Here is a 26445-nt window from a genome sequence, read left to right as displayed (position 1 = left end):
ACCTTCCTTGTTCCACCGTCCTATGTATACTTTTGCTCCCATCATGGACCCAACACCCTTTGACTCAGTGCTGTGTAGCCCTACCCTTTGGATATCCCCCATCCTCCATCTCCTTTTCTTAAATAAATTCAAATTTTCTTTATTCACTGATTTAGATAGCTATTTAGCCTGCCCAGGCACCACCAACCTTAATCTTTCACATAGAAACACCAGGATGTGTGTACACAGAGAACATTCCATGTGAGTGTTATAGCTTAACAGTGAGAATGACAAAGATCGCCACACTCAGAGTCAAATGTAGGAGCAAAGTTTATTGCGCTAGTGGACGACAGGGGCACCGCACCCAAATCTGCCGTACCCTATCCCCTACACCAGCAGTATTTAAAGCAAAAAACCATGTCTTCCTTGGCTGGAGGGAGATGAGCTGTTTTAATGGTCTTGTGAAAGCGGTTGGGTACAGAAGCTGAAACAAGCATTAATTAATTTATCTTAGGCACCATCTTAAGTTTCCATTACCGGAACCGGGGGCAATTTAAAAAACATTCCCTTGTGTAAAGGTCAGAGCTTAATCACAGAGTTTCAGTTGATTTCTTTTCCCAAGTTTGTGAGTCCAGGTGGGGCCTTGGGTCGTAAGGCCAGATTACTATGAGCTCAGATCATGAGGACACAGTGAGAAGATGGTGGTCTACAAGCTAAGGAAAGAAGCTTTAGAAGAAACCACCCTGATCTCCTAGAAAAAAATCTTGATCTCAAACTTCAAGCCTCCAGAACTGTGAGATAATAAATTTGTGTTGTTTACACCACCCAAAATGTATACACACACTTTGAATTATTATAAAGGCAGTAGTTATTAAAATACATTTCATTTTCAAAATTGAGTTATCAGCTGTTAAAGTGTGTATACATTTTGAGTGTGTACACACTCAAACTAGTATTACTTTTGAATTATTTGATAGCTTGAATTATCTATGATAGTTCGCCTTCATTAGTGAAAGTAACTAAATTATTTGTGAAAAGTTAAAGTGGGTGGTGTGCAACAGGCTAAATAGCCATCTCAGACGGTGAATAAAGAAAAATTGAATTTATTTAAGAAAAAGGGGACAGGGAGTGGACATATCCAAAGGGAAGGGCTACACAGCACTGAATCAAAGGGTATTGGGTCCATGATGGCAGAAAAAATGTAAAAATATACTTAGGACAGTTTTATTATCCATTCAGCACCCTATATCTTTTTATTGGGGCATTTAATTTATTTACATTTAAGGTTACTATTGAAAGATACTTTTCTACTGCCATTTTGTTTTTTTTATGCCTATGTTTCTCATTCTCTTTATTTCTACTTCTAATTATAACAGTCCCTTTAACATTTCCTGTAATGCTGGTTTTGTAGTGATAAAGTCTTTTAGCTCTTTTTTGTCTGGCAAGTTCTTTATTTCACCATCTGCCTTGATTGATAATCGTACTGTATATAGTAATCTTGGTTTCAGATCCTTGTTTTGCATTACCTTGAATACTTCATGTCATTCCCTTCTGACCTGTAGAGTTTCTGTTGAGAAGTCAGCTGACAGCCTTTTGGGGGCTCTTTTGTAGTAGCAGATTGCTTTTCTCTAGCTTCCTTTAAGATTCTCTCTTTGTCTTGAATTGTTGGCACTTTAATTATGATGTGTCTGGGTGTGGGCCTCTTTGGGTTCTTCTTGCTTGGGACTCTGTGCCACTTGAACTTGTGTGCCTTTTTCCTTGACCAGGTTAGGGAAGTTTTCTGCCATTATTCCATCAAACAGGTTCTCTAACCCCTGCTTACTTTAGACCTCCTCTGGCACTCCTGTAATATGAATATTGTTACATTTCATGCTGTCCCACAGCTCCCTTAGACTCTCCTCCTGTTTTTTAATTGTTTTTTGCTTTTGGGTTTCTGATTGAGTGATTTTTTCTATTCTGTCTTGTAATTCACTGATCCGATCCTCAGGTTCCTCTAACCTGCTGTTTATTCCTTCCAATGTATTCTTTATTTCTGCTATGTCTTTCTTCATTTCTGACTGGTCATTTTTCATAGTTTCCATATCTTTTTTCATGCTGTTGAGAATCCTTACAATCAGTATTCTGAACTCTGTATCTGAGAGATTGCTTATCTCCATTTCATTATGCCCTTTTTTTTTTGACATTTCTCGTGTCCTTTCATTTGGGGCTTGTTTTTTGGTCCCCTCATTTTGGCTACTTTTTGGGGTTGTTTTTAAGTATTAGGTAGCTCTGCTAGGACTCTCAGTCTTTTTGGAGGGTCTCTGGTACAGGCCAATGTCAGACATTGTTTGTGACTGGCCTCGAGTACCCTGTTTGGAGCTATCAACAACCCCAGGCTTGAGGTCTGCACTGCTGGGCTGGGTGCACTTGGATAAGACCAAGATGCAGACCAATGTCTGCTTTTCCAAGGCCCAAATCCAAAAGCAGATCATGTAAAGACTCAAAGCACCCTGAGGTCTGCCTGTGCCTGCAGACTGATTAATCTGATTCTCTTAATGAGCCTCAGGCTGTACTAGTTCCACAGGGTGGGGCAGCTGGATGTTATAAGTCTCTTAAGAAGTCTCAGGCTGTGGAAACTCCTCAGGGCAGGGGCAAAAGGCTCTCCAGCAGGGTGGGGCAATTGGTTTCACCTCATGCAAAAGCCAAAAATTTGCCTCCAGAGAAAGATATTCTCCACAGTCTGGGGGAATGCCTCTTCCCAGACAGTGCCCACACAGATCCAGTCCACTCCACTCCCCCTCCACCAGAGCCCAAGGTGAGTGACTGCACATGAAATGTTATGCATTGACTCTTTCATAGGGTGCCTGCAGTTCCAGCTGTCTCTTCCTGGCAGACAGAAACTCTGTTGCTTTTCACAGCCAGATGTTATGTGGGCACCTTTCTCAGTTCTGGTGCTCTTGGCTGGGAAGCCCAGCCTGGGGTTCAGGCCCTAGAGTCCTCAGTGGGAACCCCCCCAGCTGAGATATCCCTGGAGACCTTCAGCTGCTGCCTGTGGGAGCCCAGCCAGCCCTCTCGCCTCTGCACTTTCTACCAGTCTCTGTACGGTCTCCACTTCTCCTCCTTGGTTGTGAGAGTGTTCTCCACCTTGTCTTTAGTTGGTTTTCAGGATGGTTTTTCTATGTTTTAGTTGTACTTCCAGATTGGTCCTGGGAGAGTGTCAGGGTAGCTTCCACTCAGTCTGCCGCCATCTTGGATCTCTATTCTATAAAGGACATTATTAAGACCAATGTGAAATATTTCAATAAGGTCTATATATAATAAAAAAAACTTATCAAAATCTGGACAATGGGTATATGGGAGTTCTTTGTACTATTTTTGCAACTTTTCGCTAAATTTGTTGAAAACATTTCAGTATTTGTGATAAGTTCTTTTTAGGGTAAGAGGAATATAGTCAACAATATTATGACAAGTTTACATAGTGCCAGATGATCACTAGTATTAGTGGGGCAATCACAGTGTAAGGTATAAAAATGTTGAATAACTATTGTTCACCTGAAACTAATGTAACTAATATAAGATTGTATACCAACCATACTTAAATACAAGTGAATTAAGAAATTATAACTATCTCATACTTAAAATTTTTTATCACATACCTTAAGACCGTAGAATATCCAGTCAGTGTTCAAATTTTCTAGGTTGTCCCATAAGTGTGTGCGTGTTTGTGTGTGTATGTTTACAACTGTATTGTTTGATTTAGGATCTTAACAGGGACCACACATTGTACTTGTTTTATATGCTTCATGTTTCTTTTAATCTGTAGATTTTTCCACACTCTTTATTTTCTTTTTTAAAAATACGTTTTTATTGAATTTTTTTTTTTTCAGAGAAAGAGGAAGGGAGAGGGAGAAAGATAGAAACATCAATGAGAGAGAAACAACATCAATAGGCTGTTTCCTGAATGCCCCCTACTGGGGATCAAGCCCACAACCCTAGCATGTGCCATGACAGGAGAATTGGACCAGTGACCTCCTGGTGCATGGGACGATGCTCAAGCTACTGAGGCACACCAGCCGGGCTCCCTCTTTATTTTCTTGCAAATTATTTTGCTGATTGCATCCCAGATTGTAGTTCAATACAAAGATGTTATAATAATTATATCTATCCAATAATGTTGCTGTGACCTTTAATGTAGTAAGTGGTCCATTGTTGAATATTAAAATAGAAGCTAGATGCCTTAAAAGGCATTTTTATAGTGCAGAAGGTAGAATTTTGGACCTGTGGGACCTTCAAGGTTGCTACCAACTGTGAAATGTTTATTACATGAAAATATCAGCACAGGTGAGGCATGGGTAGAAGTCTAGCCAGTGGCCACAATGGCTGAAACCCACTGTCTTTAATATTCCTCAGCGTTGTAACGATCATCTTTTCATGGGCCAAGGAATGTGTGTTGTAGAATATTATCAGGTCTAGGCCTCAGCACAATTAGGACCCAGGCAAAGTGTTTGGTGGTTTTAATATATGTCCACAAATTTCTCTATATTTGTCTCTTCAAGAGGTGAAACCCAATTTCCCTTCCCCCAAGTGTGGGCTGGAGTTATGGTTACTCCTAACAAATAGAATATGGATGAAATGATGGTGTGTTACTTCTGAGACTAGGTCATAAAAGGCATTGTGGCTTCCTCCTTGTCCTCTCTCTTGAATCATTTATTCTGGGGGAAGCTAGCTGCCATGTCATGAGGATATTTAAAAAGCCTTATGGAGAGGCCCATGTGGTGAGAAACTGAGGCCTCCTGTCAACAACTGTGTGAGTGCACCATCTTGGAAGGGGATCCTCCAGTCCCAGTCAAGCCTTCAGATAACTGCAATGTCCTGAGTGACCCTGTGTCACAACCACCCATGTCTCATGTGCTTGAATTTATGACCCACAGAAACTGATATACTGTGTGTGTGTGTGTGTGTGTGTGTGTGTGTATTTGTTTGTTTTAAGGTGCTGAATTTTGGGGCAAACAAATAGATAAGTAATATATTTTATTATTTTTGATTGAATACTAGACATTGTGTATGAAAAATAATGTGAGGTTCTTGACAATGTTGTCTTCTTCCAGAAAGGTTTCACATTTGTTTCTTGCCAGTGGACTATTAGACTAGAGGTATTAGAAGTTCCAGATCAGTTTATTCAGTTATGGATTGAGATGATAAGAAGCTGGGTTTCATTCATTGTGAGGGCTGGTCTATTTCCTATTTATCCCTATCCCTAAGGTGTTGGCCTTAAGGGTTGAAATCCAAAGCCTGCGGGATTTATCAATGCCTCTTTTACCTCATGGGCCCTGAAGTCCAATTTTCCCCCTCTTACCCCCATGAGTCTAACCAAAGCTATGCTCAGTCTCTGCTGCGTCTTCCAGAATTGACAGATGTCCTTGGGGGAAAAATAGTCCTAAATATAGGTTTCCTTTTCCTCTTGAATCTTGGCTTCGTAATATTTCACTGCCTTTGAAAGTTCTCTAATAACTCAAACAGATGCTTTTAAAATTTTGTCCAACTTTTCAACTATTTCTCAATGGGACAATTAGTTTCAATTACGTAGTCCAACATTACCCCATTAGCAGAGGTGAAACGCTCCCAAGAATGAACTTTTGAAAATGTAAACATGATCATACTACTCTTGCTTAAATCCCTTCAATAGTGTAGGAAGATGTTTTCAGCTGCAAGGGACAGTATACAGTAGTCTCCCTCTCGTCTATGGTTTCACTTTCCGCAGTTTCAGTTACCTTGCAGGCAACCAAGGTCCAAAAATGTTAAATGGAAAATTTCAGAAACAAACAATGCATAAGTTTAAAATTGTGCAGCATTCTGAGTATCGTGATGAAATCTCATGCTGTACTGCTTGGTCCACCCAAGACATGAATCATCCCTTTGTCCAGCACATATACGCAGCATAAGCTCCTCACTGATTAGTTACTTAGTAGCTGTCTCAGTTATTGGATTGACTGTCATGGTATCACAGTGCTTGTGTTCAAGTAACCCTTATTTTCACTTAATAATGGCCCCAAAGGGCAAGAGTAGACATGCTGGTAATTTGCATATTCCAAAGAGAAGCTGTAAAGTACTTCCTTTAAGTACAAAGGTGAAAGTTCTCAACTTAATAAGATAAAAAAATAATAGTATGCTGAGGTTGCTAAGATCTCTGGTAATAACGAATCTTCTATCCCTGGGGATCTTGGAACACATCCCCTGTAAATAAGGGGGGACTACTGAACTCAATGAAATTTTGTTTAAATTACAGGGCTTGTTAATCTTAATGACAAGAAACTGGGTAGTAGGACACTGCCATGGTTGGTTAATTCAGTAGGTCATTGATGTCATCAAGGATCCAGGCTTGTTTTATAGCTCTACTTTGCCATCCTCAACATGTTGGTGATTATTTACCTTTATGGTAGCAAAATCATTGCTGGAGCTCTGTATTAGTTATTTATTGCTGAATAACAAAACCCTTCAAAGTTTAGCCCCATAAAACAACAAACATTTATTATCTCACAATTTCTGTGGGCCAGGAATTTGGGAATAGTTAAACTGGGTAGTTCTGGTTCAAGGTCTCTCATGAGATTGCAATCAGGATGTTAGCCAGGGCTGTAAGCATCTGAAGGCTTGAGTGGGCCTGGAGGATCCATTTCCAAGATGGCTCATTTACATGGCTACCGGCAGGAGGCCTCAGTTCTTCCTTTGTCGGCTATTGACAGAAGGTCTCAGTTCTTCACCACATGGGCCTCTTCAGGCTGTGTGAGTGTCCTCATGACATGGCAGCTGGCTTCCCCAGAGTGAATGATTGAAGAGAGAGAGCAAGGAAGAAGCCACAGTGTCTTTTAGGATCTAGTCTTGGAAGTCATGCATAGTTATTTCCATCACATTCTATTCATCAAAAGTGAGTCAATAAGTACAGCCCACTCTCAAGGGGAGGGAATTAACCTCCACCTTTTGAAAGCATGAGTATCAAACAATTTGTGGACATATTTAAAAACTACTATAAATCACAAACATAATGACATAATGTTCTCATAGGACAGCATCCCAAGCAAGAATGTCCAGAGTAGGAGCAAAAATAAAAAAATAAAAAATTGAAAAGACCTTGCTCTTCTAGCTGTTCTCTCTTTTATTAAATTCCTTCCTATAAAGGGTCAGTGAACTTCTCCTTATATATCATTGGTCAAAATGAGTCAATTCCCATTCCCAGACCAATTCATGTCAAAGGGAAATAGGATAACTATGCTCAATGTAGGTCAATTATGATTCTTCCCTTTTGGCTGTGAAATAAGCCTGTCTTCTCTTAGTACTTGTCTCTGGCCCAGTAATCAAATCAGGTTTCTGTTAGCAAGGAAGGTGGTGGCGGAGGAATGGCTGTCAGGTAGGCAACAGTGACAGCAAATGGCTTCTCATCGCTCTTAGGATAAAAATCCCCTCTTTATCATGGTTTTAGGCCCAAAGGATCTGGTCCCTGCTTACCTTGTTTTCTCAGTATTGTTTTAGACCTCTTTTCCTCTCAATCTACTTCCCAGCAACACTGGACTTTTTGTGTTGTCTCAGACTCCTTCCCACCTATCAGGATCTTTGCATCTGTGATGCTGTTTCAGATCTGTAGTGGACAAAGATTCCGAATCTGTATGGGCTTCAATGTTCTCATTGTGAGGAGTCAGGTATATTCAGTCCTTAGCAGCATCTGGTGCACAGTAAGTGTTCAATAATGGGGAAGTATTGATAAGTTCAGGTTATCAGATTGTATGCTTGTTTTGCTTTCGGTGCTGATGCCTTTGGTTGCTAGTCTATCTTACCCAAAAGGAATTCTTTCCCACTACCACAATTACCTAGGTGGAATGAAATAAGTGCCAGATGTATGCAGAGCTGATGGTGGGGAGGCCTCAAATGTAAACTCATTTGGAAGTAACTCCATGGAGGTTTCCCAATGACGGGATTGAAAGAAATGAATGTTTATAACTTTAAACTTGTGTCTCATTATCAGACAGACATACTTCTTTCAATATCAACGCACTACAAATTAATATTTCCTACATCCTACCTGGACCTTGAGTGCCATATATGGGAAATTTTTTGTTTCTGACTGAAATTACTTCATTCCAGCTAACTCTGTAAGCATGTTGGACACTCGCATATCTAGTTCCTAGCAATGGTGACTGTATTATAGTATAGGTAAGTGCATGGACTCTACATCTTGACTGTCTAAGTTTGAATTCACTAGTTACAAGATCTGAAACCCTGTCCGGCCGGGCGTGGCTCAGCGGTTGTGCATCGACCTAGGATCCAGGCGATGGGGGTTCGATTCCCGGTCAGGGCACACGCCCGGGTTGTGGGCTGCAGCCGATCAATGACTCTCTCATCATTGATGTTTCTGTCTCTCTCTCTCCCTCTCCTTTCCTCTCTCTGAAATCAATAAAGATATATTTAAAAAAAAAAAAAAATCTGAAACCCTAAGCAAGTCAGTAAACTTTGTGCATCAGTTACTTGATTTGTAAAATGAGGATGACAATACCAACTTAAGAGTTTTGTGAGCATTAACACACGAAAAATGCTATGTGTTTGCCATTAACATTGTGCTGTTACCAGAACAATTACATTGCACTTTTTCTTATAAAAAAGGTAGGGAGGAGGAGGGCCTGCGACTTCTAAGAAGTCTTGATTATTAAAGCCACTCAGCAGCCTTTTGTGCAAGTTCATTAGCACAGATCCTGGTAGGGCTGCCGGAAATTCCAAGGGGTGGGGGTGGGAGGTGGCGCTTTTCCCAGGTATGTCGTGGGTTTGGTGGGTTTGGTGGGTGTTGCAGCTGTTGTGGGCGGGGCGGTGGTCACCTGAGCAGCAGCTGTGGACGTCTCGGTTCACGTGGCTTCAGGGCGCCACCCGCCTCCTTTCTTCTTCACAAGCCAGGGCCCCCTCCCGGTACTGCCCTAAGTCTTGAACGGTCCCAGCGGGTTGCTGCGTGCAGTACGTGACAATGTTAGCTGCACGTCCCACTAGCGTCACAGACTGACAGCGATTTGGAGCAATGGAAGCGCGCCGGCGCCTTTGAGCTGCATCCAATAGTAGATGCGGTAAGCGGCTTGCTGCGTACTGACGCCAGGAAGGGGCGGGGCTAGGGGTGGGGCGAGACGGGGGCGGGCCCCTCTCGCACTACCACGTTCCCCACGCGTTCATCCGCGGACATTCGCCGCTGTCTCCGTCGCTGACTGATTTGCTGCCTCCCTGTGCTGCTATATTGCCAAGATGTCCCTTTCTAACAAGCTGACTCTGGATAAGCTGGACGTGAAGGGGAAGCGGGTCGTCATGAGGTAAGTCTGCACATCTGCCCGCGCACCTTTGGGGCTCTGCCGCAGCCTGTCTGGCCAGGGCTGACTTCCTTCCCCGCCTGCCCAAAGTTGCTTTTTAAAAAAATATATCTTTATTGATTTCAGAGAGAGGAAGGGAGAGGGAGAGAGAGAGGTAGAAACATCAATGATGAGAGAGTCATTGATTGGCTGCAGCCCGCAACCCGGGCATGTGCCCTGACCGGGAATCGAACCCTGATTGCCTGGATCCTAGGTCCATGCTCAACTGCTGAGCCACGCCCGGCTGGGCCCAAAGTTGCTTTTAATCCTGGGCTCGGCCCTATGGACTCTAGTTCTGATAGATAGGCGAGGTTGCCGGCCATTGTGGCCAAGGCTTTGCCGGGGTGTGATGGTTTCTAACTTCATTTCTCCCAGCCCGGTAATCGAGCTGTAGTTGCCCTTTTGGGGTGGATCCATCAAGGAACAGCTCAGATTGCCGGGAACCATTTTGCCCTCTTTCTTATTCCTGCCATGCAGTTCCGTCACCTCCAGTTCCCTATGGGCGAGGTGGCGAGGTGGGACCTAAGGCGTAGCCTGCAAATCCCTAGGCCCCAAGGCAGGGACCTTGAAAGGTCATTTGGTTAGTTTCCCTTCTCCGCTGCCCTAGACCCAGGCAAAGAGAAAGGGCCCACATTTCAAAGGTACTTGCACAAAGAGAAATCTTTCCCAGAGGGTGTTGATTTAGATGTTCAAGAGTAGAACCCCCTAAAGCATGGGGGGTAGGAGGGTGAAGTGGGGTGGGGCCCACTGAAGGCAGCCCGGCAGAGCTTACGTAACAGGCCTCTGCCGCCATACCTGGTCGTTGGACTCTGCTCGGTGGGGTTTGCATCAGGATTGTGACACATGCTAGGTAAAGGTAGAGCAGGGTATGGCTACTCATTCTTGCTGTTTTCCAACCTCATCCTCACAGGTGGCTAGAGAAACAGGATATTAGAAATGGGGACATACACTTGGGAGTCTCTTACTCTGCACGTGTGGGTCCCTGGTCCCTTACCAGTATGGCTTCTCCCTTATTTGCCCCGGTTACTAGTATGGTGTATGGAGTTTGTACATTTATTCTTTTTGTACCTTGTGATACATTCGTGCATGCCAGGGGCAAAGTGCATGAGGACAGTTAGGTATGTAACTGATACACTTGGCTGTTGCATCCCTTGAGAGGATGCAAGGGTGGTGCTTTTGGGGGGGGGCATAAGGACTTGCTTTGATAGCCTTGTGCAGTCTTGTCCTTTTTGGGAAATGATTGATGGGCAGGCATATGAATGGTGTGATTCAGCCCCTTTCCCAATTTGAATTGGTTCAAGTGAGGGCATCTTGTGGATATTAACATACACATAAGGTGGAAGGGGATCTCCCTTTACCCTAAGCTTAAACAAAAAAGGCACTATGAATTAGAGAACTGTATGGGTATCCTAAAATTCATATAGCTCTCACTTCCCTCTTAATTTCCCTATGGCCTCTGTTAGTTTGCAAGTGGCCTTCTGTGTCTTGCTATGGAAATAGTCAGAAGAATTTACTAGCTTATGGCCATGAAAAACACCTGGTATCCACATTTCCCCAGTTACCTAGGCCTTCCCAATCTGGACATAGTAGGAATTACAGTCATCCTGGTATTAGACAAGGGCCCTTTCTACCCCTCAGATGATGTTAAGTAAAAGGGATAGATCCTCTGAAAAACAGGACAGGTGAACATTGGCAACCAGATCTTAGGTTTTAATTATTTCCTCCCATCTCCTCTATGCTCCAACCTGACCTTTCCAGATGCACGAACCAGTTGAAAGACAGGAAGTGGGGCATCATACTGGTCACCTTCCTACAATTTCAGTTTGGGGCTTTATCTTCTCTCTCCCCTAGAAAACTGTCTTGAGGAATTAACTGGGCTGGCTCCGAGTGGGACTAGAGAAGGTTCTTATCTTTTCTCACTCTGGATCTAATATGCAATATTTTTCTGCCTAAGGGCTCAAAGTTTCATTCAACACAGATTGACCCTGAGCCTTGAAATGATTGGCTAGTGCTGTGTTGCTAATAGATAATGACCTGTCCAAGGTCACTGAACTAGCAAGTTGGGTCTCCTTGGCTACCAACCAGACCCTCTGAATACTGGGACTCAGTGAACAAAGACAGGCTAAAATAGACTTTTTGTTTGCTGACAGTTGCAATCTATAATTTTCCCCTTGTAGTCTGGATAAATTCTATTTATGTGGCCTGAGGAAAGGAAGTTACTTTGTTCCCTGATTATTAACACATCTCTTTTGAACAGAGTCACACTGTAGCCCTACTTTTTGGAAGAGCCTAGGCAGCCATGCTTTGTCAGCTCAAATTTCTTTTTTGTTTCAATGCCTTTATGTGGTCTTTGCTGGCAGTGATTTGTAAATGGACCTCCTGAATAATGGCTGCTTCTCTTGCCTCCTCTCTTTGTCTTGCAAAAGAGAACTCTGGTGTTTGTTGAGTCTTTAGGCCCATGCTTTGATTGCCAAGGGAAATTTTTTTGTTGAGGTAACTTTAGATAGCCAGAAACCTGAAAAATTACCAGGTTCCACCTCAGTTTTTTGGGACACCAGTTGACCTTACTTTTGAATAAACTTAATGCATATTTTTGCGGTGTCATTTTCTTCCTCTCGGTGCCAGTTATACTCTGTTGCTGACTGTGAAACACTTCCTTTTTGCTTCTCTGCCCCTCCCCCCCCCTTAAAACCTCACTGTTTCTCTTTAACCTGTTGTAACTTGTTAAGCAACAGCCTTGATGTAGTGGAAAAAGAAACGGAAAGGAAAAACTGAGAGCAGATAAAAGAAGTCTCCAAGACAGCCATGATATCCCAATTTTCCAGCCAGGGGCAATGAATCAAGGGTGGACATGGTTCCTTTCAGAGCTTTTAATGGAACTGGGCCTGGACTCCTGAGATTTCAGGTGATGGAGACTTGATATTCCTACTAAATCAATATTTTTAACATTTTATTTTGAAATAATTATAGATTCACAGGAGGTTGCAAAGATACTAGAGAGATTCTGTGTTCACCCCATTTCCCCTATTGGATACATCTTACATAAATATAGTACCATATCAAGTTGACTTTAGAATAAAGCATATAGTTCTATGGTATTTTATCACATGTGTAGATTTGTGTAACTTCCACCACAATCAAGATACAAAACTAGTTTTGTTTGATCATTACTAAGATCTCCCTCATGCTACCCCTTTAGAGGCATGTCCCCTCTCCCTCATTCCTAACCTCTAGTAACTACTAATCTGTCCTCTGTTTCTAAAATTTTGTCATTTCAAAAATGTTACATAAGTGGAATCACACAGTATGTTAACTTTTGGCATTGGCTTTTTTTATTCAGCATAATGCCCTTGACATTTCTCCAAGTTGTATGCATTAGTAGTTAAGTCCTTGTACTGCTGAAGCGTGTTCTGTGGTGTGGATGTTTTACCATTTGTTTAGCCCATTAAAGGATATCTGGGTTCTTTCCAATTTTGGGCTACTACAAATAAAGCTGTTGTGAACATTGAACATTCATTCATACACAAGTCTTGGTATGGACGTATGTTGTTTCTGTTGGGTAAACACCTAGGAATAGAATTGCTGGGTCAATATGCTTAACCTTTGAGGAATTCCCGTACTGTTATCTAAAGCAGCCACACCATTTTACATTCCACCAACAGTGTATGAGTGTTCAGTCTCTGCATCTTCACCAGCATTTGGTGTTGTCATTATTTTTTATTTCAGCCATTCTGATAGGTGTGTAGTGACATCTGATTTCATGCCTGAATGTTTCAGGGAAGTGGAAAAGGAAGGGGTGCAGAGTTTACATAGAATGGAAGAAGTGGAATGTGTAGGCAAGAGCATTTTCTTTGGTGGAGTCCACAGAGAGAAGGAGCTAAAAGGAGAGCTGTTGTTGAGAGTCTAGGAGATAAGGGGAGGTAATCCACAGGCAGTGAGAAGAGAGTACAAGTCCAATTCTCATCAGTAAGCTGTGTAAGCTTGGATGGATGAGACAGATTCCTGAGTGTTTCTGCCCAGAGAATTTCCTCCTTGTAATGGCTTGGGGATAGAGAGCAGCACTGTGAGGGATGGCTTGTACTCTGCCTCTTGCCCTGAGCCCTTTGACCACGAACCTTCTGGGAGGCTGCAGAGAGAGAAAATGACCCATGGTAATGGGATACTCTATCCTCTTTGGAATGCACTTTATGGCTGGCAAGGGCCTTGTTCAGGATATTTAAAGAACATGCTTTGAATCAGAATCAAGTAGCCTGAAACTAAGGAGAGTGTATTTCTTTCTTCAAAGGCATATGTACTGCCTTTATTTTTGAAGACTTTAATAAAAATGTTTGAATATAGAATTACTCCCTCTACCCACCTTTGTAAAGGCTGCTCTTCAGTGAGGTAGATTGGAGTACAGGCATACCTCGTTTTATTGTGTTTTGCCTTGTTGCACTTAACAAATACTGTGTTTTTGTTACAAATTGAAAGTTTATGCAATCGTGCATTGAGGAAGTCTACAGGCACCATGTTCAAACAGCATTTGCTTACTTTGTGTGTCTGTCACATTTTGGTAATTCTTGCAATATTTCAAACTTTTTTATTACTATTTGTTATGGAGATCTGCGATTAATAATCTTTGATGTTACTGTTATAATTGTTTTGGGGTGCCATGAATTTCCTATATTAAGACAGCAAGCTTAATAAGTATTGTGTGTGTTCTGACTGTTCCACCAGTCACTCTTCTCTTCCTTGGGCTTCCCTATTCCTTGAGACACAACAATATTGAAATTAGGCCAGTTAATAACCACACAGTGGCCTCTAAGTGTTTAAATGAAAGGAAGAGTAGCACATCTCTCACTTTAAATCAAAAGCTAGAAATGATTAAGCTTAGTGAGGAAGCCATGTTGAAAGCTGAGTTTGCCCAAAAGCTAGGTTTCTTGTGCCAAACAGCCAAGTTGTAAATGCAAAGGAAAAGTTCTTGAAGAAAATTGTAAGTGCCGTTCCGGTGAACACATGAATGATAGGAAGGCAAAACAGTTTTATTGCTGATACAGAGAACGTTGTAGTGGTCTGCATAGAAGATGAAATCAGCCACAACACAACATTTACTTAAGCCAAAGCCTAATCTAGAGCAAGGCCCTAACTCTCCTCAGTTCTTTGAAGGCTTAGAGAGGTGAGGAAGCTGCAGAAGAAAAGTTTGAAGTTAGCAGAGGTTGGCTCATGAGGTTTAAGGAAAGAAGCTGTCTCCCTAACATAAAAGTGCAAGGTAAAGCAACAAGTGCTGATGTAGAAGCTGCAGCAAGTTATCCAGAAGATCTAGCTAAGATAATTAAAGGGCTACACTGAACAACTGATTTGCAATATAGATGAAATAACCTTCCTTATATTGGAAGAAGTTGCCACTTAGGACTTTCATAGCTAGAGAGGAGAAGTCAATGCCTGGCTTCAAGGCTTCAAACAACAGGCTGACTCTCTTGTTAGGGGCTAAATCAGCTGGTGACTTTAAGTTGAAGTCAGTGCTCATTTACCATTTAGAAAATCCTAGGGCCCTTAAGAATTATGCTAAATCGATTTTTCCTGTGCTCTATAAATGGAACAAGAAAATCTAGATGACAGCACATCTGTTTACAGCATGGTTTACTAAATATTTTAAGCCTACTGTTGAGAGCGTACTTCTCAGAAAAGATTCCTTTCAAGATATTACTGCTCGTTGACAATGTACCTAGTTACCCAAGAGTTCTAATGGAGATGTACAGTGAGATTAGTGTTTTCATGCCTGCTAACACAACATCTATTCTGCATTCCATGGATCAAGGAGTAACTTCAATTTTTAAGTCTTATTATTTAAGAAATGCATTTTGTAAAACTATAGCTAACATAGCTAGTGATTCCCCTGATGGATCCGGGCAAAGCCAATTGAAAATCTGGAAAGGATTCACTATCCTAAATGCCATTAAGAACATTCAGGATTCACAGGAAGAGGTCAAAATATCAACATTAATAGGATTTTGGAAGAAATTGATTCCAGCCCTCATGGATGACTTTGAGAGGGGGTCAAGACTTCAGTGGGAAGTAATTACAGATAGAAACGATAGTGAAAATAGCAAGGGAACTAGAATTAGAAGGGGAGCCTGAAGATGTGACTGAATTGCTGAAACTTCATGATAAAACTGTAATGGATGAGGAGTTGTTTGTTATGTATGATGTGATTTCTTGAGCTGGAATCTCCTCCTAGTAAAGATGCTGTGAAGATTATTGAAATGACAACAAATGATTTAGAATTGTACATAAACTTAATTGATAATAAAGCAGGGCAGGTTTTGAGAGGGTTGACTCCAATTTGGAAGGAAATTGTACTGTGGGTGAAATGCTATTAAACAGCATCGCATGCTATATAGAGAAATTGTTCATGAAAGGAAGAGTCAATCCATGTAGCAAACTTCAGTGTTGTCTTATTTTAAGAAATTGCTACAGCCATCCCAGCCTTCAGCAACCGTCATCCTGATCAGTCAGCATCCAGCAGCATCGAGGCAAGGCTCTCCACCAGCAAAAAGGTTATGACTTGCTGAAGGCTCAGATGATGTTTAGTGTTTTTTTTTAGCAGTAAAGTATTTTTTAATCAATGTTTTTACATTGTTTTTTAAGACATAATGCTATTGCACTCTTAATAGACTATAGTGTAAACATACTTTAAAAAAATGTTCTTATTGATTTTAGAGAGAAAGTGAGAGGGAGAGAGAGAAACATTGACTGGTTGCCTCCAGTACGCACCCCAACTGGGGATTGAACCCACAACCTGGTCGTGTGCCCTGAACAGGAATCAAATCACTGACGTTTCAGTGCATGAGACGACACTCAACCAACAGCCAGATCGGCCAGGGCTGAACATACTTTAATATTCAGTAGGAAACCAAAAAATTTGTGAGACTCATTTTATTGAGATACTCACTTTATTGTGATGATCTGGAACTGAACTTGCAGGATCTCTGAGGTATGCCTGTACTAGACTAGGGAGTAGGATATTTATTGGTGGTGTTCTTAGGAGGTCTAGGATCTTGTAATCATCAGCCAGACCTCTCAGTATTTGTGAGGAAGGACTAGGAATAGAGCTTTATGGTCAAGCATGGCAGCAGTTTTTTGCCTAGGTCATACTTTTCTTGTAGTCCCTTAGCATATGATGCTAGCTGTTATTAGTGTAAAGAGTAATATAAATGGAGCCACTTTAAAATGGAGGTGGAACTGCCTTGAACTTCTTATGCCGAAAATCTTTGCAAAGTTAAAACAGCACAAAATAACCTTTGGATTGGACCTAGGACAACATTTTGTCCCCGAAAAACTTTGCAAAGATAACAAGAAAGCAGTTATTGTGACTCGGGACTGATGATTACTGAAATGAAAATTAAAAACCGGTTAGAATTAATATCACTATGTTATGTTATCTACACCAATAGAGATGCATTCCTTCTATTGATGTAATTGTTTCCCTTCTGTTTCTTAAAAATATCCATTGCCTCTGTCTCTAATTGAAACACTGTTTGGGCTTCTGTCTGAATCAGTGATTCCCGAATAACATTATTCCTAGTGATCTCTGTAAATGCTTGTTGTCTCTCACTTTGAAAGGCCTCTTATTTTTAGGTTAACATGAGTAATGGTCAATCTGTCTTTTAAATCACGGAATTATGGTATGGGAGAAGCATTAACATACATAATAATAGTTACCACTTTTATGGTACGTAATATATCCAGATATTCTTCTAAGTACTTTACAAGTCAATAATTCATTTAATTCTCACATTAACTGTGAGGTAGATACTACCATCCACATTCTACAGACATCGAAAGAAATCACCTAAAAAGGATCTTGGCAGGCAAAACTTAGAACTTACAAATAGCCACCACATGTTTTTTTTTTCAGTCAGATTGAAGTAGACTGAGGTTCTGAGGAGTTCAGAATTCTGGGGGAAGAAATGATTGGTTCTTAAAAATGGTAAAGCAATGATCTGTTGGGTAAGAAAGGAGAGACTGCAGTAAATTTTTGCATGTGCCATCCTGATCACTTCCTTTCTAATTGTCCATTTGTCTGGTGGGCAGGGTCATGTGTTCCACTCACTCCTCTCAGGCTTTAAAAAAAGCCTAGCCCGGCCTGGCATGGCTCAGCGGTTGAGCATCGACCTGGGATCCAGGTGATCGGGGTTCGATTCCCGGCCAGGGCACATGGCCGGGTTGTGGGCTTGATCAATGACTCTCATCATTGATGTTTCTCTCTCTCTCCCTCTCTCCTCTCTCTGAAATCAATAAAGATATATTAAAAAAAAAAAAAAAAAGCCTATCTTATTTTTATTGTCTGTGTTTTGTTTGAAGGATACTGTCTAAACTTCGTCTTAGACACTGGGTTTGTTCTGGTCTTGAGGCCCCAGACTTTTTCCAAAAAGTATGATATACTTTTGATGTTTTATTTTTCCAGATAATTTTTTCCTTTTTTTAAATTTATTATTAATATATCTTTATTGATTTCAGAGAAAGGAAAGGAGAGGGAGAGAGAGAGATAGAAGCATCAATGATGAGAGAGTCTTTGATAGAGCCCGCAACCTGGGCATGTACCCTGACCGGGAATTGAACCCCGATTGCTTGGATCCCAGGTCCGACACTCAACCGCTGAGCCACGCCTGGCCAGGCCAGATAATTTTTTTCTTTTGAGTGATGTTAGCTTCACTATGACCCAGAAATAATGTCAAAGGAATCAGAATTAAGATTGTGTTCCTTATTATCCCCCGTGCCTCCAGCTGCCATTATTATTAGGTACTATCATGGTAGGCCCACATGGAAATCTTTTTAGATAGAACAGGCTTTAGCTATCCAGGTCTTCAGGGCTAGTTCCTGGGATTTAAGTTAGGTTTTATTTTTAATTGTTTAAATTTCTCTTTTAAAGTATGAGATATATACTGAAAAGGACACAAATCATAAGCGCAAAGAATTATGGCAAAATGAGCATATTTGTACAATCACCCAGGTCAAGAAATAGAACATTACCTGAACCCCAGAAGACCCCTCTGGTGTCCTGTATCAGCCAGTACTCCTGGCTGGGCCCTCTGTTTAATTTTAAGGTGATTTTTGAACTTGCAGCTTACTTAACTGTCTCACTAAAAAGTGCTTCTCTAATCTTTGAGGGAACAATACATTGATCATGGCTCTGAACCTGAAACTTTGTTTCTTTTTAGAGTGGACTTCAATGTTCCTATGAAGAACAACCAGATAACAAACAACCAGAGGTAAGTTTCCTGCTAAGCACTGAGCTAGGTTAAGATGTGCATTGGTGTAGCTACATAGGGTGAAATGGTTTTCCTTTCTTATCATAGAACTATGTAACTTAAGCCATTGGATCTTGGATTTTCACCAACCTATCCTCTGGTCTGCTTTCTTTCTTTTTTTTTCGAGAATTTTTCTGAGTTTATTTGAGCCAAATTGATGACATATACCAGAGAGCAAGATTTCAACAGCTCCCTGGTCTGCTTTCTTATGAAAATTAAAAAAAATCATCTTAAGAAAGTGATTTTTTCCTGCCTCCGGCTTTTGAAAATTTGAAGAATTTGGGGTAATGCATTTTTAAAGAATGACAGAGTTTAAGTTTACTTGGCTTTCCTTGCAAAATGAACTGTGCAAGAGAAGGATTTTTTAATTACTCATAATTATTAAGCTTATATGTAATGTTGCAAGCTCCTATTCCAGATGGACCGGATAAAATCAGTTTTTGATCATTTTGACTTAATGGAAAAGATGTTAGAAGCAATATTTTCAATCTGTGTAGGCTGCTTCAAATGTCTTGGCTCCTAGATTCAGAAGCAGAAATCTTAAGTGATAGTACTGCTCTGAATAGGAATTGAACCAGTGACCCTTCGGTGCATGGGACAGCACTCAACCAACTGAGCCATATTGCTTTTTTTTTTTTTAATGTTGAAAGTATTATAGATCTCCCACTTTTTTTTCCCATTGACCCCCTCTACCCCCTCACCGGCATTCAACACACTATTGTCTGTGTCCATGGGCTATCCATATATGCATTTAAGTTCTTTGATTAATCTCTCCCCACCAACTTCCCCACCCCCTGTCCTTCTGAATTCATCAGTCTGCTCCACGCTTCTATGTCTCTAGATCTATTTTGTTCATCAGTTTATTTTATTCATTAGATTCCACATATGAGTGACATCATGTGAAACTGAATCAGGAAGAATCAGAAAACCTGAATAAGCTAATAAAAACTGATAAAATCGAAGCAGTAATAAAAAAAACTCCCAGCAAACAAAAGCCCTGGTCTGAATGGCTTTACAGGGGAGCTTTAGAAAGCATTCTACTTCTTATTACAGCAGTCCCTTTAACATTTCTTGCAATGCTGCTTTGGTGGTGACAAACTCCTTTAGCTTTTTTTTTGTGTGTGTCTGAGAAGCTCTTTATTTCACCATCTATTTTGAATGATAGCCTTGCTGGATAGAGTAATCTTGGTTTCAGATCCTTGCTTTTCATTACTTAAAATACTTCATGCCATTCCCTTGTGGCCTGTAGAGTTTCTTTTCTTTTTTTTTTTTTAATATATCTTTATTGATTTTAGAGAGAGGGAGAGAGAGATAGAAACATCAATGGATGAGAGTTATTGATAAGCTGCCTCCTGCATACCCCTGACTGGGGATTGAGCCTGCAACCTGGGAATGTGCCCTGACCTGGAATAGAACCTTGATCTCCTGGATCACAGGTTGATGCTCAACCACTGAGCCACACCAGCCAGGCCTGGCCTGTAGAATTTCTGATGAGAAATCAGCTGACAGCCTTACGGGAGCTCCTTTGTAGATAACAGATTGCTTTTGTTTTGCTGCCTTTAAGAGTCTCTCTTTGTCTTGGATTTTTGGCATTTTAATTATGATGTGTCTGGATATGGGCCTCTTTGGGTTCTTCTAGCTTGGGATTCTCTGTGCCTCCTGAACTTGTGACTTTTCCTTTCACCAGGTTAAGCAAGTTTTCTGCCATTATTTCTTCAAACAGTTTCTCTCATACTTGCTTACTTTCTACATTTTCTGGTATTCCTCTGATGTGAATATTGTTATGTTTCATGTTGTGCCACAGCTCCCTTAAACTGTCCTCCTGTTGTTTAACTGTTTTTTTTTCTTTTTGGATCTGTGATTGAGTTATTTTTTTCCTACCCTGTCTTCTGATTTGCTGATCTGATTCTCACCTTCCCCAAATCTGCTGTTTATTCCTTCCAGTGTATTCAGGAAAATTTTATACTTAAGGTACATGGGAAGCTTTGACAAATAAAGAAATAAGAACTATATTCTAATTATATATGCATATTGTTAAAATAGATGTTCTGAAGATTACATAAAAATCTCCAGGAGTCTATAAATTCTGATACATTTTCAATTTAACTCTTAATTGTTATTCTGGAATATTGTATCATGCAGAAGGGACAGTATTCCATGTCAATTTCATTATAATCAAATCCATAGCCATGTCATTTTAAACTTCTTGTCATTTAGAGACAGTCACTATTTTATTATGCTGTTTATTGCTTCCAATGTATTTTTTATTTCTGCTGTATCATTCTTAATTTCCTTCATAGATTCCTTATCTTTTCTCATGATGTTGAGCATCCTTACCATCATTATTCTGAACTTTGTATCTGATAGGTTGCTTATCTCTATTTCATTTATCTCTTCTTCTGGAGTCTTGAATTGTTTGATTTGGAGCTTGTTTGTTTTTTTTTTTTTTTCTCCCCATTTTAGCTGCCTATTTGGGTTTGTTTATATGTATTAGGTAGATCTGTTAGGACTCCTAGTCTTTTTGGAGGGTCTCTGGTGCATGCCAATTTCAGATTCTGTTTTTGACTGGCATTGGGTACCCTGTTTGGAGCTATGAGTGATCCACAGCTTGTGGCTCCCTTTGCTGCAGCTCGGTGTGTTTGGAAAGGACCATAATGCGCACCAAGGTCTGCTTTTCTAAGCCATGGGCCCACAAGCAGGTCAGATAAAGACTTAAAGCACCCTGAGGACTGCCTCTGCCTGCAGGCTGATCTTATTCTTAGTCTCATAATGAGTCTCAAGCTGTGGAAACTCCACGGGGTGGTGCAAGAGCTTTTTCAGCAGAGTGGGGCAATTGCTTCCCCTGAGGCAAAAGCTGCCTGGATGGTAAAGGTCTGCCTGAGAAATAGGTCCTCTGAAATATGGGGGAATGCCTCAGCACAGGAATCCAGATGGCCGCCCTCTGAGCGCTATCCCCAGAGCCAGCATCCCTAGATTTTCCTCACACAGCTCTAGCCCATTCTGCCCTCCCTCTGCTGGAGTCCAAGGTGAATGCACACAAAACTGTGTGTTGGCCCTTTAAAAGGGTGCCTGCATTATCAGCCACCTCTCCCTTGCAGACAGAAATCCTGCTACTTTTCACAGCCAGATGTTAAGTGGGCACTTTTCTCAGTTCTGGTGCTATGGGCTGGGGAGCCCTGCTTAGGGTTTGGACCCCAGAGTCCTCAGTGGGAACCCCCAGAGCTGAGATAGCCCTCCGGACCTTCAGCTGCTGCCTGTGGGAGCCCAGCCACCCCTCTCTCGCTTCCGCACTTCCTACCAATCTCTGTGCGGTCTCTGCTTTAGGTCCTTGGTTTAAGAGGGTGCTCTCCAACTAGTCTTTAGTTGATTATTCAGGATGGTTTTTCTATATTTTAGTTGTAATTCCAATTTGGTCCTGGGAGAGTGTCAGTGTAGCTTCCCCTTAAACCACCACCATCTTGGAATCTCTGCTCTTGCTTTTGCCTAGATTGTAAAGCAAAGTTTTTATTTTAAATTTTATTATTTTTTTACTACTATAAAGATGTTTATTTTTTCCTTTATTTTGAATTTATTGGCGTGACACTTGTTAACAAAATAATAGTTTTCTGGGGCACAATTCTATAACATCATCTATATACTATATTGTATGTTCATCATCCCAAAGCAAGTTTCCTTTCATCACCATTTATCCCCCCTTTACCTTCTTCTGCCTCTGGGAGGATCCCCCTGGCAATCACCACATTGTTGTCCATGTCCACGAGTTCTTTCTCTTTTTTTTTTGTTCAATCCCTATACCCCCCCCCCAGGCCCTTCCCCCAGTATTTAAATTTTAAATGCAAGGTTTGAGCTGGAAAAGTGCTTTCCAATGATTAGACCAGTGTGTCCAGTATAAATATAATATGAGCCATATGTAATTGAAAACTTTCTAGTTGCCACATTAAAAAAGCAAAAAGAAATGAGTGAACTTAGTTTTAGTAATGTTTTATTTAATCCAGTAAGTTCAAAATAATCATTTCAATATGTAATGGATAAAATAATTAATCAAAGAGATGTTTAACTTTTTTGTGTTAAGTCTTTGCTATCCGGCATGTAGCACATCTCAGTCTGGGCTAGTCACATTTCTGGTATCCGAGAGGTACATGTTGAACAGCAAGTCTAGACCCAGAACATTTTCAGATATTGACCCCGAATAGAGCCGGCAATCTGCCAAGCACATTTATGCTGCACTGTAGTGGAAGGTCTTTGTACAAGGCAGCTCTGACCCTTCTTGATTTACATTATTTTCTGCAGCACACAGGAAAGATTGGAAATTTGCCTGCCTGTGAAGGTATTTTATGAATAAAAAGCAGAGAAACATGTCTGAGTAGATCTTTTCATTTTCAGAAACCCATGGGACTGATTAACAAAATGAAACATTAGAAATAATAGAACTTGCTGATAAAGGATAGCCCTGAAGATTAATTTGACTTCATTGGGCAAACTTTATACCTGATAAAGATTTCCTCTTTATTTGGTATAAATTATTTTTTATATCTGCCAAATAGCATAAGATATTTTAGAAACATAACTTGGTTCTTTATTACTCCCTACTCTGCTGAAATGTCACCTTATCAGAGACTGGCCATGGCCACCCTATCTAAAATCCCCTCCACCACTGTTCCCCAATCATTCTTGTCCCCTTACCTTGCTTTATTTTCTATATAGTTCCTATCACCATCTGTGATAGATATATTTTGTTTATTTGTTTATTGTTTATTATCTCTCCCATGATTAGAATTTCACTTCCATGAGAGCAGAGACTTTTATTTACTGTTGTATTGTCAGGATCTGGAAAAGTACCTGGCATAAAAGAAGTATTTAATAAATATTTGTTGAATAAATAAATGATTTTCTTAATTATCAATTTTAATTTCTTCAAGACTGGCAAAAATGAAAAGTTAGTATCATTGTAACAAAAATTTGAAATGTTTAAAGGAAGTTTAATAATTTTTTCATTAAACATAATGTATTATAGGATATAAGCCACATTCTGTATAATGCATATATTTTTTCTTAAATAAAAAACTGACTTAAGATCTGTAATGGGTGGAGAAAAGTAACTACAGTTCTCCCCAAATTTCCTTTAATTTTTTCAAGATTTAGGAATTTTATATTTCTTCCACAGTCATATAAGAACTGTGCTTTGGTGTCCCCAAGACTATCCACATTTTGTGACTTGCTAGGACTCGCAAGACACAGCATATAGTCTCACTGCTAAAGTTCATTACATTGAAAGGATGCATGGCAGGATCAACAATGGGAAAAGACAGGCAGAGTCTGGAGAAATCCATGTATAGGCTTCTGATGCTCTCTCCCTCCCATGAGGGGACACACCAAGTGTGTTCCTTTCTCCATCAGTGAAAAATGCAGTAATTGTGTGCATTGTTTATGCCCAGAAAAGCCCATTAGAGACGTGGCCCCCAGGACTTTTATTGGGAGCTGGTAATATAGGTACTTTGCCTAGCAACTACCAAAATTCCAGACTTCTAGAGGGAAGCAGGTATTCAGCATAAATCGCCTTGTTTTTATAGACAGTCTAGAAATGGTGAACATCCCTTGTCAGTTAAAGAACTGAGGGACCACTTTGAAAGCCAAGTTCTAGATACCAGCCAAGGGCCAACCTTGCAAGCAGGTGTTTTTTTTCCTATATGTTTTTATTGGTTTCAGAGGGAGGAAGGGAGAGGGATAGAAACATCAATGATGAGAGAGTCATTGATCGGCTGCCTCCTGCATGTCCCCCACGGGGGATCAAGCCCACAACCCAGGCATGTGCTCTGACCGGGAATCGAACTACGACTTCATGGTTCATAGGTCAACACTCAACCACTGAGCCACGCGAGCTGGGCAGCAAGCAGGTTTTTTTTTTTAAAAGATAACGCTTCAGGTCTGCTAGCTGTGTTCTGTTTTCTGCATAAGAGGCAAACTATGATGAGAATGTATAATCTTAAGTGGAAGGTGGTCATTGTAATTAACATCTTCCCCTGAACATGAGGACCATCAGTGAGTTGCCAAAAGTAGATTTGAAGGAATTTGGAGAAGAAAAGGGGCTTTATGTTTTATGAGGCCATTATTTCCCAGTAATTCCTAGGAGTAACCTTGCTCTACCTGCTGTCTCCTTTTGGTTGCAGGATCAAGGCTGCCATCCCAAGTATCAAATTCTGTTTGGACAATGGAGCCAAGTCTGTTGTTCTTATGAGCCACCTGGGTCGGCCCGATGGCGTCCCCATGCCTGACAAGTACTCCTTGGAGCCAGTTGCTGTAGAACTCAAATCTCTGCTGGGCAAGTAAGTGCCAGCTCTGGCGCTGGTGGACGCTGTGACAGAAGATGTTGTCAAACATATTGCTACTGGTCCTGAAATTTCAGACTGCTCAAGTCTCTCCATCTCTTGCTCTCCCCAGGGATGTTTTGTTCTTGAAGGACTGCGTGGGCCCTGAAGTGGAGAAAGCTTGCGCTGACCCACCTGCTGGGTCTGTCATCCTGCTGGAGAACCTTCGCTTTCATGTGGAGGAAGAAGGGAAGGGAAAAGATACTTCTGGGAACAAGGTAAGACCTGTGATTTTTGACATTAGTGGTATGCAGAGGGCTGAGTCTATAAGAGACCGTGATTGAAGAATAGAGGAACATCATGTTTATTTTTCCTTAGATACCTTTTTATTGAAGTGTACCATATCAATGCACAAATGCATAGCTTGATGAATCATCAAAAAGTAAAATAACACTTGTGTAACTACCACCTAGGTTAAGAAATAGAATATTACCAGCATCTTAGAGGCCCTCCTTATGCTCAAGTGGTTTTGAAATACCTTGAAAATATGTAAATACCATTTGGGTGTAACAGTATTCTGTGAACATGCTACTTCTAATTGTACCTTTGTTACACACCTGGCCTATGGTACACAAGAATTTTCTTTCTGGAAGTATGTCATAATCCTGTTGAAGGGTAGGCTGTGATTCTCAAGTGCTGAGTGAAGATGTTCACAGGTGGTGTGGGAGTGAGTGTCCACGTAACCATAGGTGTTCTTCCAGCAGAGTCAATTGTAGATTTTTTTGTTTGTCAAGGCTAGAACAGTTTTAAAACAGTAAATTAAATTTTATATAATTCGGATTTTCTTATAAAAGTTTTGTGAGCAGAAAAAGTACTTTTCTAAGTCAAGTGGAAAGGGACAATTGATTGTAGTTGAGTAGATGATGGTTATAATGTTATTGCTTTGGACTTAAGGCATTTTTCCTAAGAAGTGTAAAGCATGTTTCTTTGAATTTCTCTTTGGGATAAGGAAGTACAGGTATCATCATTTTGTAAAGAAACTAAATTTCAGCCCTGGTTGGGTAGCTCAGTTGGTTAGTGTCGTTCCAGTATGCCAAAGTTGCGGATTTGATTCCCAACACATACAAGAATCAACCAATGAATTAGCATAAATAAGTGAAACAACAAATCAGTGTGTCTCTTTATCTCTTTTTCCTACTTCTTCTCTCTCTCTAAAATCAATAAAAAAAAAGAAACTAAGTTTTAGAAAGGCAGTCATTTGACTTAAGTTAGAGTCAGTGGTTCTGTTGCTGGGCTTTATATATAGCTCAGTCCATTAGATGTGCAAACTTTTCTGTAGAAGGCCAGACAGTAAATATTTTAGGCTTTGTGGGCCATACAGTCAATAATAACCATATATGGTCTCTTGGAACTACTCAACTCTGCTGTTGTCATTGCAAAAACAACCATAGGGAAAAAACACACAAAAAATAAAAACAAGGAACCAGAAAAAATTCCAAAAGCAACTGTAGGTAACCACAA

The 26445-nt window shown here is 40.7% G+C and overlaps 1 protein-coding gene across 2 annotated transcripts in view; it reads left to right on the top strand.

The window, feature by feature from the left end:
- Positions 1–9127: 9127 nt before the first annotated feature.
- PGK1 (phosphoglycerate kinase 1) overlaps positions 9128–26445 on the top strand; it is a 34513-nt gene continuing 17195 nt past the window's right edge. For both annotated transcript variants that reach the window (XM_016207265.2, XM_016207264.2), the window contains exons 1-4: positions 9128–9293; positions 18530–18580; positions 24787–24942; positions 25058–25202. In XM_016207265.2, coding sequence (XP_016062751.1) covers positions 9229–9293; positions 18530–18580; positions 24787–24942; positions 25058–25202 — 417 coding nt within the window. In that variant the 5' untranslated portion in view covers positions 9128–9228. The remainder of the gene's footprint in view (positions 9294–18529; positions 18581–24786; positions 24943–25057; positions 25203–26445) is intronic.

The sequence above is a fragment of the Miniopterus natalensis genome, chromosome X (assembly GCF_054644295.1).
Source record: "Miniopterus natalensis isolate mMinNat1 chromosome X, mMinNat1.hap1, whole genome shotgun sequence".
In the NCBI taxonomy this organism is placed as follows: domain Eukaryota; kingdom Metazoa; phylum Chordata; class Mammalia; order Chiroptera; family Miniopteridae; genus Miniopterus; species Miniopterus natalensis.
Note: the sequence above shows the minus strand (reverse complement) of the source record. Positions and strands in the feature narration are given on the sequence as shown.